The 17,724-nt window shown below is 35.2% G+C and overlaps 1 protein-coding gene across 1 annotated transcript in view; it reads right to left on the reverse strand.

Moving 5' to 3' along the window:
* LOC118273809 (uncharacterized) overlaps positions 1 to 15,656 on the reverse strand; it is a 33,602-nt gene extending 17,946 nt beyond the window's left edge. Inside the window, exon 1 of the mRNA XM_035590940.2 lies at positions 15,553 to 15,656. Coding sequence (XP_035446833.1) covers positions 15,553 to 15,622 — 70 coding nt within the window. The 5' untranslated portion in view covers positions 15,623 to 15,656. The remainder of the gene's footprint in view (positions 1 to 15,552) is intronic.
* Positions 15,657 to 17,724: the final 2,068 nt, after the last annotated feature.

The following is a 17,724-nucleotide window of genomic DNA, read 5'->3' on the forward strand; positions in this document are numbered from 1 at the left end:
AGTTTTTTTTTTATTTAAGGACTAGCTGATGCATGCAGCTTTGCTTGCGTGGAGTAAGGAGTTCGTGACTTCATTTTGTAAAATAAATAAAAGTAGTGTAAGGTACTCCTTAGTATATCAGCTTCCCTTTTTAATGGGAGGAATTCCTCCAATACACATGTAAAAGAGTTGACCGATCACCTGATGGTAAGCAATCGCCACCACCCATGGGCACCCGAAACATTTGTTGCCTGCCTTTTGGCTAAGGAATATATGGGTTGTTGGGGACTCGGGGGATTGGATGGGTTATGCCACTCCTCTTAAGCTATAGAAATAAAACTAATAAGTCATTATGTCAATAATGTCACAGCAATAATCAACCTAAGTAATTACCTAAGAGCGCTGATTGGCTTTACCTAATAGCTATCTACTAATTAGCATAGCAACTAATTAATTAGTTCGCAGATAGCAAAGGAAATAATGTAAATACAGTGAGCTAATTATGATAATTATGTTAATATTCATTAGTTGTCATTGACGGACCTTGGTTGACGGTACCATCCCATCAACAGCTCCTAATAGTATACTCTGCTGCTCATGTAAAGATTCTAGATCCAGGAGAGCGATGTCTGGTCTCCATTAAATAAATCAGTTCCGTGATATTAGTAGGATTTCAAATCTGAAACTTCTACACAACTTGAACACACACTACAAACTTCTATAGCGTTCATACTAATGTGGGAATCAAAATAGAACTAACTCAAAATCATAGTTAACTCCCGTATATTCATGTAGAAAAGCTCTACTAGTTACGAGTCACAGAGGGACTCTTCAATTAATTTAATATGTCTCACAATAGTTATTATAAAAATCAAGAACTATTTGATTGGTAGCCATGAAACTCATTCAAAAAGATGAAATAGTTTAAATCCAACTGCGAATCTATATAACTAAACATCGGGCACCATTACAAAGAAAATATTGTAATGTCGTTCACTTACTGCAAATGTATCACAGTAACATAGATAAAACAGAAAGCAAGAAGTTAGTATAAATAATTCATTGGACGGAATTACTATTCAACGAGCCGAACTGATTTCATTATGTGTTGTGTTCAAGATATAGATAAACTTATGTTACATACATTATGTATCTTGTTACTGAAGTAAATAAAACTTTTGTTTGGCCTGAAGGGGTCTCAGTGTTGATTCTCAGCTTGTACAAAAAAGCTAGAGTCTGGAAATGTGCCCGGTATATGGCAATAGGTTCACCACCTACATTGTAAAGTGGCATTACGTGACATAATGTGCAGCTCTGCCTACCCCTTCGGGGATAAAAAGCGTGACGATATAAAAAAAGAATCCGGTGACTGGGACGGCGGTCCTAGTTGACGGATCAACTTGCTCGTGCCTTTAATTCTATTGGACATAATATACTCACATCATAAAATCTGGCGTGAAATGGTTATTGCATCTTTGGGTATATTACTAGGTATATATATGTACATTTTTTGAAAAAAAAAACACCATTAAAGTTTGCCCGACGCGGGGATCGAACCCGAGACCCTTTGTTCGGCAGTCGCACTTGCGACCGCTTGACTAACGAGACAGGTATCTATATCTTTCAACATATTTCTAAATAAAGATGGACTAACTACTCGTACAATATAAAGTGTAAGTTATTAATAACCCTCGCACTGTACCTAGGTTCTCCTTGTTCTAGATTACCAGATCGATTGCCAGGTACTCGCACAACTTGGATCGGTAGCCAAGCATTAACCTTTTATGCTTCATATCACTTTATATGAAGGTACTAATTAATTAAAAGACTAACCGTCTTACGAAAGAGAAAAGTCTTGGTACTTGTATTGAAAAAAGAAAACGTGACTATAGTAGTATCGTGGTGGGTTTTTTTGAGGATAGAACATCATCCAATGACTTCACCCGTCCCGCGAGACAAGAGGGAGTGTCAGACTATTAAATAGAATAATTTTTTCAAAAATTTTACTGAATGTAAAATTTTTGAAAATATATCAGATGCAAAGATTTTTTAATAGAAATAAATTATTGCATAGTAACCGGTTGGATTTACAAGGGGTCGTTCAACAACTGATGCCGGTGTTGAACTTCTTAATCACATATATGACGCGTGGGAGGACTCAGGGGACGCATTGGGTGTTTTTTGTGACTTATCCAAGGCGTTCGATTGTGTCCTTCATGAAACACTGATCAGGAAGCTATCCCATTATGGAATGCGGGGCAGCTCTCTGGACCTACTTATCTCTTACTTGAGTAATAGAATTCAGAGAGTTGAGATTAACGGGAAAATTTCTGCCGGGTCTGTTGTTAGGATGGGTGTTCCGCAGGGGTCAATTCTCGGTCCGTTTTTATTTCTTATTTATATTAATGACTTACCTTACCTTGTAAAGGATAACCATGGGATAGTACTGTTTGCTGATGATACCTCTTTATTATTTAAACTCAAACGTGGACAATTAGTCAGTGATCATGTAAATAGTGCTCTCTCAAAAATAGTACGCTGGTTTAGTGCCAATAACTTGCTACTTAATGAATCAAAAACTAAATGCATTAAATTCACAACACCAAATGTTAGGCATGTCAAAACCAGCGTGCTAATCAAGGGCGGGGAGTTGGACCCTGTAGATTCAGCTATCTTTTTAGGTATAACCCTAGACGCTAAGCTACAGTGGGCCCCACATATAGATAAGTTGTCGAAAAGGCTCAGCTCAGCAGCATATGCCGTTAAAAAAATTAGAAATTTAACTGATGTAAATACAGCGCGTCTAGTATACTTTAGTTATTTCCATAGTATCATGTCATATGGTATTCTCCTGTGGGGGAATGCTGCTGACATTCAGTCTGTCTTTGTGCTGCAGAAGCGAGCCATTCGATCAATTTATAATCTTAGTCCGAGGCATTCTCTCAGGGAACTATTTAAAGAAATTAATATAATGACTGTTGCCTCTCAATATATCTATGAAAATATAGTGTATGCTCATAAAAACATAAAATTATTTAAAAAGTACAGTGATATACACAATATCAACACTAGAAATAAAAATAAATATGTTGTTCCTACTACTAGACTTAAGAAAATAAGCGATTCGTTTAGATGTCAATGTATACGCTTTTACAATAAAGTTCCCAGCCATATTCAAAGTTTAAACCTAGGTAAATTTAAAAATGTTATTAAACAAAAACTTTGTAGTAAAGCTTCTTATAAAATAAAAGACTACTTGGAGGATAGTCAGGCTTGGGAATGAACTGCTATAATGTCCACACAGGTCTTGCTGACATGTTTGTAACATATAGTTACATTTTTTATACAATTTGACATTAACATAATTTGACATTGTTTTATATATTTTTTTTCCTTTTATATTTTTATATTTCCTTTTAAAATTGTTAGTTTGAGGACCGTGTGAGACTTTTGCTAGACATTTTATTTTTAGTAAATTATATTCTGACAGTTTGAGCATTTGTGTGGCCTACCCAAATGTTCTTTTGGTTGGTGTTGTTCGTCGGATCATTCAGCAACAGCCGTCAGCTGAGCTGATTGTAAACTGACACATGCGTGCTGCCATCTGAACAGGTCCGCTCAAACTGCTGTGGTTCTTTCCTCAAAAGACCACTACAGAATCAACTTGCACGGTTCTCCGACATCTTTAATTGATTTTGTCTGGACTTTAAAAGAGACTATGACCTCTGAGTTTGTTTCGGCATTTCTTCTCAGAGTAGTCGGATAGGAAATGCCGGCCTCATCTAGTTATTTAAGAGATTGACGTGTAAAAGTGTTATTTTATAACCTATTTGCAAAATAAATATCATTTATCATTTATCATTATCATTTATTACTGACTAAAAACCACCCCGTTCTTTCTCCTGCTTTTCGAGCCGGAGCCCCGGTAAACCTGCTAGACAGTCCGCAGTAGCAGTGTACCCAACAGAGAAAACCTTGTTCTGGATGTAAAAAGCTTGGATATAAAATCTATACATATATTTTTTTAAATTGCAATTACAAAACATATGATTAAGATTTTTTATTAAGATAACAACCAATTATTATTATAAGTGTTACATTTATGTCATTCCCCTTGCCTAAACATCTTGTATTAATGTTAACTATCACAGTATCACGTTAATTAATTACCCCGTAATCTCCCATGCAACACTACAAAGATTCAAGACACAACACAACACAGCTCACAAAACATAAAACAATAGAAACGTCAAATTAAAATCCAAACTAAAATCGTTAATCAAAAACTGGAACGAGATAGAAGAACGGTTACAAAGCCATCCCGCCATCCCGCTATCCCGCGATCCCGCCATCCAGCATATCCCGTAGAGGATTAATTAATCACCAATTATTACAGGGTTGACACGAAGTGCCATGTCTATCCATCACGATAGTAATTCATTATTGCGAACCCTAACAGCTTCGAGTAAAAGAGGCACTTCGTCTTAAGATTGATAGCCTTCATACAAGTTTGAGGTTACATGATTTTTTTTAGTGATGAAATAGATGTAGGGCTGTCTCTGTTGATTGAGTGGTGAGTAAGTGTGGGAGAGCTATGCTTCGGCACGAATGGGCCGGCTCGACCGGAGTGATACTACAGCCTCACAGAAAACCGATGTGAAGCAACGCTTGCGTTGTGTTTCGTTGTGTGAGTGAGGTTACTGGAAGTCCAATTACCCCTTTTCCCAATCCCTGATACCCCTCTTCCCAATCCTCGATGGAGTCCCCAACCAACTTTAAATTCCTAACCCTCCAATTTCTAAATTCTTACAGCAAAGTTTTAATGGCTGCTACAATTCTTTTTGTGTACATACTGTAGATGCAAATTGTTAATAAGTTTTTGATCTGACATTAGTTAAGTTAAAAATAAAAAGCGAGAGAATATTTTTATGCGATTTCAGCATAGTTATTTTTATACACTTTGGAGAAGGCTTTACGATTCTAACCTGACTTTAAAAAAAATGGAGGCGATAAAGAAAATTGAAAACTGTTTTACTTAACAACACAAACGAAAAACATTCAATCGTCCAGCTTCATTACAATCCTACAAAATAGGTCAGATGAAAGGAACACTACGTTATACAATGAAAGCTGCTCTACCTCAATAGTGGAGCTCCCCTCATCTGTAACTAAACGATTGATCGTTGTAAGATCTAGGCTACACTACCGACATTTGTTATTCGGATTACGGCCGACAGTTGCTGTTACAAAACGATTTTATACATTTCATTGGAAATTGGTATCATTGGCTTTTCTGCTGGTAGGATTGTACTTAAAGGAAATTATGATTTTAATTTTGTGTTTTGACGTTCAGTATGTATAAATTGAATTTCTTGAACAATTATTATAGTCAGTACGTACGGTCTTAATCTGTAGGCTTACCATGAAGGTAGCCCATTCTGCAGGACAAAGAATGAAAATAACTTACTCAGTCAAAATAAAAGAGGTATTTTATAAGTTTTACCTACCATTCTAGATGACTAATCACTCAAAGTAGACACAACATGGAGCTGCAAATTGCCTAGCGGGTTACCGGGGATCCGGCTCGAAAAGCGGTAGGAACGGAGTAGGTTTTTAGTTTGAAAGAGTCTGACACTCCCTCTCGCTTCGCCCAAGGCCAAAGGTATCATTGACAAAAAAAGTAGCCACAACATTTTTGTTGGAAATCAATCCAATCAAATAATACCTCATAAAAATACCAGTATATCAATCAGATATATTTGCCAATTATGTGAGTAATAACCGCGAGTATCTCGCTAAAGTTGCATCTCGGCACGGTGCACAATATCCGATGCAGTTAATGAAAACGTTTCATTAGTATGCAAGTGGGACGCTTGTATGTTTGTGCATGAATTAAATGTCAGAAACTGAAATGGTAAGACAGATCTTGGTGATATAATTGTATTTTGTGTTGCATGTTCCTGTAGCCAGCTTTGTTTGGTTAAGTTGACTTTTAAGTTAGAAGTAGATATACCATTCGTGATAGGTAACCGAGAATCATTTTGGGTCATTACCATATGATAATTTGTTCTGTTCAGCAGTTCTTTAGTATAATACAAAAAGATAGACTGACTCGTATAAAGGTTTTGTTTAATAGTTGTAAGATCATTGTAAGGTTACTCTTTGTTCACTTTTTTTCAAATTGTTTCACTCTTGTTTGATTGTATTCGATTTGGCGTTAATGCATATTTTTCACGTGCAAACTATTTTGGACTATACATATGTTATTTCATTTGTACCTAAGTAAATACTTCTGATTGAAAAAGGTAAAGGACAACGTATTGGGAAAGCAACGCCATCGTAGAAGTAAAAGTAATAACAATATCAAATAACACACATGCATAGATATATGTGTTTCATCAAAGTTTTAATATGGAAAAGCAGGTAAGTTATACGTTGCAATATCAGCAGTATAACTTATAAGAGTAAATAACAAAATATCAGGTCTCTGTAAAGGATATTGGCTGTGTTTTTAACAATGGAAAACTTTGAGATACGCATTCTTCTCTCGTTCGCGTACACAGCGACATCTAGAGAAAGTTTGACTGAAGTTTCGTGTGTATCATATACTAAACTAAGTGTGACTCTCCCACACTTGGTTCCACCGTCCATTCGTGCCAAAGCATGAGCTCTACCAGATTGCTACCACGTTCTCATAGAAAACCGGCGTGAAACAATGCTGGCGTTGTGTGAGAGAGGTTACTGGAGGCCCAATTAAGGGTCCCCAAAAGACAGGAAAGGCACTTGTAACTCCTCTTGTATTTGGGATGTCCATTGGCGAATGCTTACCATCAGGTGATCCATCTGTTCGTTTACCAGATTATACCATAAAAAGAAGAAAAATAATTGTTTTATTTATGTAATTTTTAAGGAATGACCTTTTATTTTTTGGTTAACCATGTTTTATGGTTCTACCAATTCGATATTTTGAAACACTCTTTACTTCACTAAAATCGTATTAGGAAACTCATCATAATCGGACCAGCGGTTCAATTCCATTCGTATAAGAATGACTAAAGTTAAACATAGTAACGTTACAATACATTATACTTTGAAAACAACAATCCAAAACTACTAATTAGTTCTAATAGACTAACACAATCTCGCTGTCAGCTTCCACCTCGATCTTGGAACATTATCAGATCATTCCTCGATTGTCCCGCCAGACCGCGGTAATTACATAATCGCCGGGGTTTCTCCAGAGGCCAGTCAACCGACCCGACCCCGCGACCCCACGTATTATTTATTGATATGTACTTCATTAGGATGGCCCGTAATTACTTCGTTTTGATTCTGTGTGGGTAATTAGAGTTCCTTTATATTTGTTTTGTTTTACTCCCATGACATGACTTGGGAATAATGGTTAATTGTAGGTTCTTATTTGTTTATTTTTTCGGAGTATAAACTCTTAATTTTTTTTATGGATGGAGGGCAAACGACCAGACTTATCATCGATCAGTGCCGCCCATCAAAACTAGAGCTGGGACTAATGCGTATGCATTGTCACCGTTCAAAGTAGATCCCATAATACAAATTATACCTTACTTTATTTCACGCCTTATCCGAGAATCAGCCATATTCCAATTCCACAACCATTAATTCCAAAAAAAAAAACACAATAAGCAAAAAACAAATGAACCGTTTTATTAGCCACTAATCAACTACAAATGTTGGTTTTGGCGGCAAAGTTGGCGTCCAACACGTGAGCGGTTGGCACATAAACATTTCCTCCAGTTTCCAGAAATGAGAAAACAAAACGTTTAAAATGGCCGTGAGACACAAAGATGTGGCGATATAAATCTGCGAGTAACATAAGACATGAAACTTGCTATCTACAATTCATTGCCACATAAATCAGGCGAGCAAAAAGCAAGACTGCAATGTTTCATAGCTCCCCAGTATTGCGTCTTTCGAGTAGGTACAAAAGGCGTTTTAAATATTCGAAACCTGTTTCTGTTTTTGTCTTTTTAAGTAAATATATGTATATGTTTCGCCAATCATGGACTAATTGCAATACTGATAGGAAAAGTGTATCAGAGAAATTGTAAACATAATTATATTTTTTAAAACAGGCACGAATGGTGTTTCTTGCTCGTACTTATCCATTCAAAGCTACACTTTAGAAAGAGCACGTGGCTTCACTGCCAGACAGACTATTATTAATTTCTTGACATTTCAAAACGGCCTATTTATGGTTTAATTGGCATAAATGATTTGTCTTTGAAAACACACGCATAAGAAATATATCTATTATCGACATTTTAGAATCCTTCCAAAAATTATTACTTTAACCAGATCTAATAAGATCCTCTTGTACGTCAGTTATAATATCACCACACGGCTAAAAACCATGATTTAAAACCAAATTGATAGTATATATCTAAGTTCTATCTTGGACATCCTCTATCTACGAGAACACCACACGATGTGAGATAAATCGATCGCAGCGACCTCTGTCGAATAAATCTCTCGTTCCATGGTTTGTCGTGTCGTTGCAGAAAATACAGAATGTATGTATTGTGTGTGTGCGGGAGAAATGGAACGGAGTGGATTGACGAATTATTTATTGGATTTACTTTTGGATAAATCCGTTGAAATATGGCCTTTACTTTTGAGAATGTTTACTGAACAGTTTTCCGGTGTTTTCCTTTGGTACAGAGAGTATGGTACGACTTATTTTAATGTTTTAACATGAAATGTTAATCGATTGGAGAAAGCTGTTTACAATTTCTAAATTCAGTCAGTCACGGTCTAGAAACATTGACAATATCTCAGCAAATAATGAATTTAATGACATTAAGTTTTAAACCTTTTCTACACATACATAAGTAACAAAATGAAAAAACTCGATGTTTATCATTGGCGCAGTGAAACGCAGAATCCTTACAGGGTGTTTTGACATTGGCACATTGCTAGGACAACCCGCTTGGCAAGCTGCCGACTAACACAATCACTATTTCACCCACTTTTCCTCACAGAAACGTATTCCTTTCCCCTCTATAAGGATAATACAAATATTTACATATAGTTTGCTTACTACGTTTCCCTTCTGGGGAAAGATTGAGATAAATATAAAGAATTTTATGGTGTTTTGGTGTTATAAGGCATATGGTGGGTCTGTTTTGGTTTTTGTTTGTAAATATGGATTGTTTTGTTGTTGAACGAGAGAAAAATTACTATATCTGCGATAAATTAAAATGATTTCGTACAAAGTACTTATGTTATTTTACTATATAGCTTTTTTCTAGGGGTGCCAATCACCTAATGACTACTCCCGCATTGGGCGAGGTGAGAGGGACTGAGACTCTTATTGACTAAAATCCACTGCGTTCCTACTCCAGCTTTTCGATCTGCAGTCCCGGTAACCCACTAGGCAGTCCGCAGCTCCGGGTCTTACTATGGGCAAAATTTTTTTTTTGTAATCTATGGTCAAAATGCTTAAATGCTATAAGTGTCAACATTTGAAGATTAATAGTCGTGTTAAATTTTTGATGAATATTTGTTATGCGATCATACAAAAGTGGTCCGAGTTTTAATGAATGTTGCCATAAAAATAAATCATCACCTGTGTAAAATATTTATAACACCTTCACTGAAACCCATTTTCATAGCGAATGGTAATAAATAATATTTTTATGACTGCTAACAGATATATCAATCAATGGCTTTTATCCAATAAAACAGGGAGCAATTTTTATTTCACTTTTTAATACATTTGTATATTTTAAAATGTTCGCGGCTCGTAAACTTTGGCTTCTTTGAATTTTTATTGGTCTATGCATTATATTGTGTCATAAATATATTTTATGATATTTTTTTACGGAGGAACATCATCCAATGACTTATTCCGCCTTGAACGAGGTGAGAGGGAGAGTCAGACTATTACTCCGGTTTTTCGAGACGGAGCCCTGGTAAACCCGTTAGGCAGTTTGCAGCTCCGGATCAGGATATTATATGAATTTGAATATGAAAAGGTGTTATGAACATTTGATTTGGGAAGTTTTAATATATTTATATAACGAATTTTTAATATAGTTTTCGCAGATGGACAGAGATTAATCAGAAGTCTAGAAGAAATAAAGGTATTTGATTAAAATCTGATAGTATTTAAATGTTTTATCCTTCCATCTGCCATGGAAACACATTCTAAGCCGTAGACAAACCCCCAAGCACAGCTAGTTTACAACAAAATTCTTAAGTTGAACGGTAAACGCTTTCCAAACGTTGAAAATGATTGATGATCGGAATACTTGAAGGAATCCTCGTTAAAACCTTCATTATAATATATCATTTCAACATTTAGTTGCCATTAGACAGCAAATGATTTAGGACGGAAATAAATGGCGGGAAACCTTTTCCATGGCCGCCATTAATGTCAAACGGTCATTGCCCTTTTCCCATCGGTAAATGATTGACACAAGTTAAGAGTCATCGGTAAAATAAATGATATAAGATTGTCTAGATCTTAACCATTTTTTTTGAGGGGGCATAATCTTCCTATGACTTCTCTCTCTAGTAGATTTTAACCTAAGAAGTAAATATGCATGACAGGGTATAAAAGTAACAATAACAAGCTACCACCGCCCGGTATTAATTATACCTAAACATAACACATATGGGGGGTCCCATGTAGGTATTAAGTTACGAGTCCCATAATGTTGAAAAATGACCCTCAAATTGTTTATGTCCTCTCTATCCTTACGGGGATTTAACTTTATTGTCATGTTTATTGTGCAATTAACAAAAGGTGTCCTATTTTACGAGCTCTGCTTACCCTGTAATAAATAGTTCATGTCCCAAGATGCCGCAACAAATGTATCTGTCCCGTAATCCAATTGTACAAAGAATCTTAAGTAAATTCAATTACTAACTAATGCAATAGATGTTTGTAAATAAATGCTCGACTATTTAATGTGATTACGTAACTGGACAAAGTCAGGGGCAAAACTATTGTCTTTTTGTTTGATACTCCAAATATAAATGGTCTTAACTGCTGATTATTTTTTCATTTAGATTGATGGTAAACGGTTTTCAATTGGTTTACAGTCTTGTATGAAATTGCGACTAATGGATAAAATTAATAATGTATCTTAGTTCAAAAGAATCTAAGTTTTTGATAGTTTGATTTCGGTTGTAAGTTGAAAAAGAAAAGGATTTGTGAGACCAATTGGTAAGTAAATTTGATAGCAAGGTAGCAAGAAAACACATCTGGCTGGTTCATATAATTCAACATGGCCTTCTTAGTACCTTAACAATTCCTTTATATATGAAGGTCTTAGAACCTTTCATCTAATACTACAGCATTTCATCTAATTACCTAATTAAGCTAATACACACTAAAATTTACAAAATAATGGAGAATCCGAATGTAGATGGACAAATAGCTAATACTAAATAACTACGACACATTGTCTACATTACATAAATGTGAAGTTTTGGTGGAAATAACAGTAAATATGTTGGTGATACCAAGAATGAGGACAATAGCTGTCTACATGGTGTTTGTAGGCCATGACACACTAGACAAGTTTGCCAAAATACTTCTGTAACTCGACCTACCCTAACATAGTGCGAATCCTTTACGATTTATGACAGTTTGCGAAATGTTTTAATTTTGTTGTTTGGGTGACACGTTTTCTCTTTTTGTTTACGCATTATATGAACCCTTAGTACGAGTTTACTTTACATTTAATGAGATCGAAACGAGAGCGCGTTCGACGCTCTGATTGGTCAGCGCGAATGAACCAACCAATCAGAGCGCCGAACGCGAACACGTTTCGATTTCGTTCAACGAAAAGCAAACTCATACTAAGAGTACTGATGTCTGCTGTACTATTTTCCATAAAAATAAATATAGGTAATAACATTAGCCCCTTTGGCTGCTCATAATTCTTCCAACATAATAAAAGTTACAATTTCGTGTGATATTTTGCAATATTGGACGGTGATGAAGCGTTTTAGGCTTATTGTTATGAAAATGATAGCTTATTATGTAATAGCACGTAGGTTAGGTTCGTAAACAGGGTGTCCAGACATGTCTCAAATATTTTTGCTTACATTAAATATATACAAGGTGTAAACGGAACGCTCTCGAAAAACTCTACAATTTTTTTTTTTGGGTTTTTTAAATGTAATCGTTTAAGTTTTCATTTTATTCATGCAACATCAGCCTTAAGCAGTTGATTACAACTATTATTACATAAAATAAACATTGAATTCTTTAATTTTTTGAAAATAAGTCTCGTTTTTTACCATCACCTATTTGCTGCTTTTGGGAGGGTTCCGTTTACACCCTGTAGTGTACACTACACACATTTTAGACTTATACAAAACGATTTACACAAATAATCTTCAAAAACAGATAAATAAAAAAAGAAACAATACTGTAAAAGGTTGACAAAGACAACATTGAATGAATAAATAGTGTTAGCTTCGCTGTAAGCTCTCTGACCTACATCTCCGCCGCAACTTGTGTGAAAAAACTGAAGAAACACTTAATTTGTCTTTCATTGTTGTGTGACAGTTCTAGTTCTTTAGTATTTTTTTTTTATACTGCTATCAGTAGTAGTTGATGAAGCGAAAGAGGTATGTAAGAGTCGTAGCAATTGGCGGTCCATTGTCTCTGCCTACCCCTATTGGAGACAGGCGTGAGGTTATGTATGTACTATCAGAAGTATTACTAAGCTTAAACGCGTGATGGTAAACGGTTACTGTAGACTAAGTAAAGTTTCCGAAGCTGCGCATTCCCTAGCGGGTTTACCGGGCTCCAGCTCGAAAAGCAAGAGAAGGAACGGGGTGGTTTTTAGTCAGTAAGAGTCTGACACTATCTTTTGCCTTGCCCAAGGTGGGAGAAGAATTTGGATGATTTTCTATATAAGTATGCACCCTATTTATAAAACTTCTATCTTACAAATATTATAAAGGCGAAAGTTTGTGACTTTATGAGTTTATGTGTATGTTTGTTAACTTAACTTAACTTATGATTATGGTCTGGATTAACACGTAGGAAAGCGGGCAAAGCCACTGGCAGAAGCTAGTAGTCAATATAAATTGATATCTACAGTGTCGCGAATTTATCGTGGCACTATTATATACTAAGATATTATTTCGTACCACAATCCTATTTATATTTTTGTCTTAAATCCGTCTTGTTAGAAATATTGGATTATACCTCCCACTGTTATTTCTGTGCTCTGTATCGTGGGAGCGCTCACAATCACAAATACAAACGCTGGATACAAAAACAACGTAACGCAAAACAAATATTTGCTATTTTCTCAAATATTTGCACAACACGGAAAACGAATCTGTGACACGTAATGCCTTAGTAGAAAAAGCTAGCTTTCTAGCTAGCTGTGTCTACACTGCTTCGTTGATATATTTTACGAGTGTCTATAAAGCTTTTTAAGAGAGCTAAAGATTCTTGACATCATTCAATTTTAATATTTCGATAAAATAAATCGAGTTTTATTATTATGAAGCTTCAAATCGATTTGGAAATCGTCGCCTTTTACATGTTAATATTGACATTAAGCATTGTACACTATTAGCACTGAATTATAACTAAAAGAACTTAAAAAAAAATCTACGATAAGTGCTTAATAGGGATGATGACGGGGTATGGAAATTAAAAGTTTTTGTCATATATGATAACAATATTTATATATTTGACTTTTCAAAAGTGCCTAGTTTAGGATTAATTGAAATAAATGCTTTGACTTTGATAAAACGAATTAAAGTTTAGAAGTGAGAGCAAATACGTCATTTCTACGTATAAAATGTACCTATAAGTGACCTCACGCGATAATTCAAATCGATATATTTTCGAAAGTATTTGTTTCCGTATCTAATACACACGTGTCTAATATTTTGAAATAATCTACATGACACACATTAAAATAAAAATTATTCATCTACTCTATTAGCATCTGATTAGCATCGGATTGACAAAAAGCACTCGATATTTTTCCGACAATCCAAACAGCGATTTCAATTAATTCATTAACTGCCGTACTCAGAGTCATTTAATGATTAATTTACTTAAACTTTTCCTTAGTAACGATTTTGTATGGAAAACAATTGCTAATGACTGGGTTAAGTAACCATTAAATGACTCTGAGTACGGCGGTAAGTTCCCAAGCGATGTTTTAATTAAGTAACACTGTAACTCCAGGTGAAGTTTAAGCTAAGCTAAGGCAAATTTGTTTACAAGTAGACTTCCTAATTTATATCCATAACTCTTCAATGTTAATCCTACTAATATAAACGAAAAAGGGATGGACTAAACTTGCCCTTAAAAAAGTAGTAGATTCATGATTTCGATGAGGTCACGATTAAAAATTATTGAACTCCTTTGATTCTACAGTTCTGAAGAGTTTTAAGTAGTCTTCATTCTTGTCACTATACACATACAGTTTTATTTTAGTTTTAACGCCTGTTTCACCATAAGTGCCCGATAAACTTATGCGACAGATAGTGCATACAAATTACATTCTTAAATCAAAGCTATCTGATACATAGCGGCTATTCAGACATTGTGAAACAAGTCCTAAGATATTTTATTTGCGTTATATTTAAGAAAACTTTTCACGCTAATATTATGCGTCAAAAGAAAAATCTAAAAAGAAAAAAAAAGTAATCGTTAAGTTACAAACCTCTTTTCAAATTCCGTAGTGTTCCATATTCAAATGAACTTTACTTTTAAATGTTGTTCTCTACTGCTGGCTGCATCAAATTATTGTTGCATTGTTAAAGTCTGTTCTCGAATTCAATTTATGAAATGTGTATGCCGCATTTATTATGCGGATACATCCAATTGTGGTCCGTTGATTACCTACTAATTAATGTTGTGTTTTACTATGATAATAATTAAACAGGACTTTTCCATTTGTAATATACTGTATGTATAGTTGCGTGATATATGATTGTCATAATTAATTGATTTAAAAAGGGGTTAATACAAAAAAGCAATCAGTAAAAGGAGTTTTTGTGGTCTTTATTTCAGTCTATATTTTGGCTAATGTGTGTATTTTAGGAGATTCAAATTTTTAGCATCCTTTATAGAGGTCGTTATGATAAGTAGAGCAAAAGGTTGGGTTTATTGTCTGTCGGAGTATTGCCGGTACTGGCGAACATAAAATGTACCGCATAATTCTCAACTACGAGCATAAAACAGGAAAGGTTATCTTTTGTTTGTTTAATTAAGCGTATTTTATATACTACATTTATATCGTTCTACTAAAAATAAACACCGCAAATGTATCTTTTACTAAAATTAGTGTTGTAAAAATAATGATAAAATACATACGTTTACACACTCCCTGTTACATAACTTGGACAATCAAAACTAAATATTTTTAATTCATAATTCCTTTAAAAACATAAACAATCTGTCTTCATTTAAAACCTGCTTTATAAAACGGATCACAATAACAAACACTGGTGAGAGAGAACAAGAAACTATCAAACGTTAAAAAAGGTGTAAATATGGAATGACAGTTGGTTCGAAAATTGAAAATTTGAATTTGAACTCACCGACGAGCGCGGCGAGTACCGCGAGCGTGGCGGCGGCCAGCGCGGCCGTAGCCGGCGCGGCGCGGGGCATGACTGCCGGAGACACGCCGGGATGTTGCCAGCCTCCCCTACCAAACTAACTACAATAAATCCCCCAATAAAGAAATTGTAGTGAAGAGGTTTATTGTAGTTTGTGAAGTATTTTATTGGTAGGTACAACTTCTGTTCAATGTGATGTTAGGAATTTCGTAGTGCATGGCCTCAAGACCTTTCCATATAACGTGAAAAGGTCGATCAAATTGATACATTTTCGAAAGTGTAATCATTTTCCTTTTTTGTTTAAAACACATTAAACGCGCTAACCGAGAATTTCCCTTTAACAGATTTGTGTTGGTCATCAAAGCATATAAGACATTTTAAATAGGCATATGAAAGTTAACACTTTCACGATACACAATTCACACATAGATAACATAGCTTTAATGGTACCATCAATTCCAGCTATTCTGCTAAGTTAATCATTAGATAAGGTCTTTAAATTGAGGCATTCTTGTACATGAAGCTGCTAACCTTCAGGACTTAGACACAAATTGAAAACAAATACAGCCATTAACTCAACTTTTCCATCCATTCAACACCCCCTAAACAAAAATACATACACTTTCAATAATCCCCCATTATTACTAATGGGAAAAAATATACAAATTTTCCCTTGAAATTAGTACAAATGGTACGTTTAGTTCGGGCTGGCAGCCCCGAGCGCCGCACGGTCGCCGCACGCGGCCGCAGCACGCCCGCCCCGCGCCCCGGAATGCGGCACTGCGCTCCGTGACGGGCTCACGCCTGCACCGCTCCCATACACACACGACACACGACACACGACACACGACAATCAACTTGGGAAACATTTACGATGTGATTTTTGGAACTTATTTCTCTTGTCTTTGTTACTTTACCACAATAAGTACGTCTTCTGTGCTAATTTTCTAAATTTTTTGCAGTAAATAATAAGATTTGAATTAAATGAATTCGTAATATTAGGGTATCTATGTTTTATTCTAGACTAGTGATCCGCCCCAGCTTCGCATGGGTGCGAAAGTAATATATTATGCATGTATTATAAATATAAACCTTCCTCTTGAATCACTCTATCTATCAAAAAATCCGTTGTGTAGTTTTAAAGGGACATAGGAACAGAGAAAGCGACTTTCTTTTATACTATGTAGCGATTTAACAATTCTATATAGCTCCTAATTTTAATTTTTACTTACATATCCTATTTATTTATTAACAAAAATTGTTTTAGACTATTTTATCCGTCACTGTTCCAACTTTCATAGAAGATTTAGTTTACAACATTGGACACACACATCGACGTGTGATACGTTCACATTCATCTCCGAGTTTGTTACTCTGCTCATCACCTTACAAGTGCTAGCGATATAGTGCTGACATCGTTACTTGAAAACATATTATTGTTGTAGATTTTGTAGCTAAGTATATTAATTATGTAGTAATGTTTGATATTATTTTATGTAGTTTGTTTTAAACTTTACGCATAAAAAATACAATAACTATATGTAGTTTTATTGTAACTTTCGTGAGACATACTAAATTAATTATTATGTTATCGGCTTACTCACGTAACGTTTTGACGAGGAACTCGACTAGTTTCAAGCCATGCTAGAGGCTCATATTCATGAGCTTCATACTGAGTATGAGAGTAGCAGTGCGACAATCGCCGCGTCGTGTGTTGCGTAATGCTGCTCATGAATATGAGCCTCTAGCATGGCTTGAAACTAGTCGAGTTCCTCGTCAAAACGTTACGTGAGTAAGCCGATAACATAATAATTAACTATATGTAGGTTATGTAGTAATGTTTGATATGTCTTATGTAGTTTGTTTTAAACTTTACGAGTAAAAAATACAATAAGTATGTGTAGGTAATACAGTGATAGGCGTCTTATACAAAAATCAACTTAGAGAACTTCCTTTGTTTTTTTTAAATGTCAGTTTTCGTGATGTCTTATGTTATTTCACAGACTAAAGGCTAGAGGCTGTAGTAGTGCTTCCGCGACTCTGACTTATTCTTCGTGAAAATTCCAGGCATTGTAAGAAATCTAAAAATTAAAGAGACTTATTTTTTCCGTCAGAATCAGTATCAATAAAGTTAACCAATAAAGAAGTAAGTCA

Source organism: Spodoptera frugiperda, chromosome 3, assembly GCF_023101765.2.
Source record: "Spodoptera frugiperda isolate SF20-4 chromosome 3, AGI-APGP_CSIRO_Sfru_2.0, whole genome shotgun sequence".
Taxonomy (NCBI): Eukaryota; Metazoa; Arthropoda; class Insecta; order Lepidoptera; family Noctuidae; genus Spodoptera; species Spodoptera frugiperda.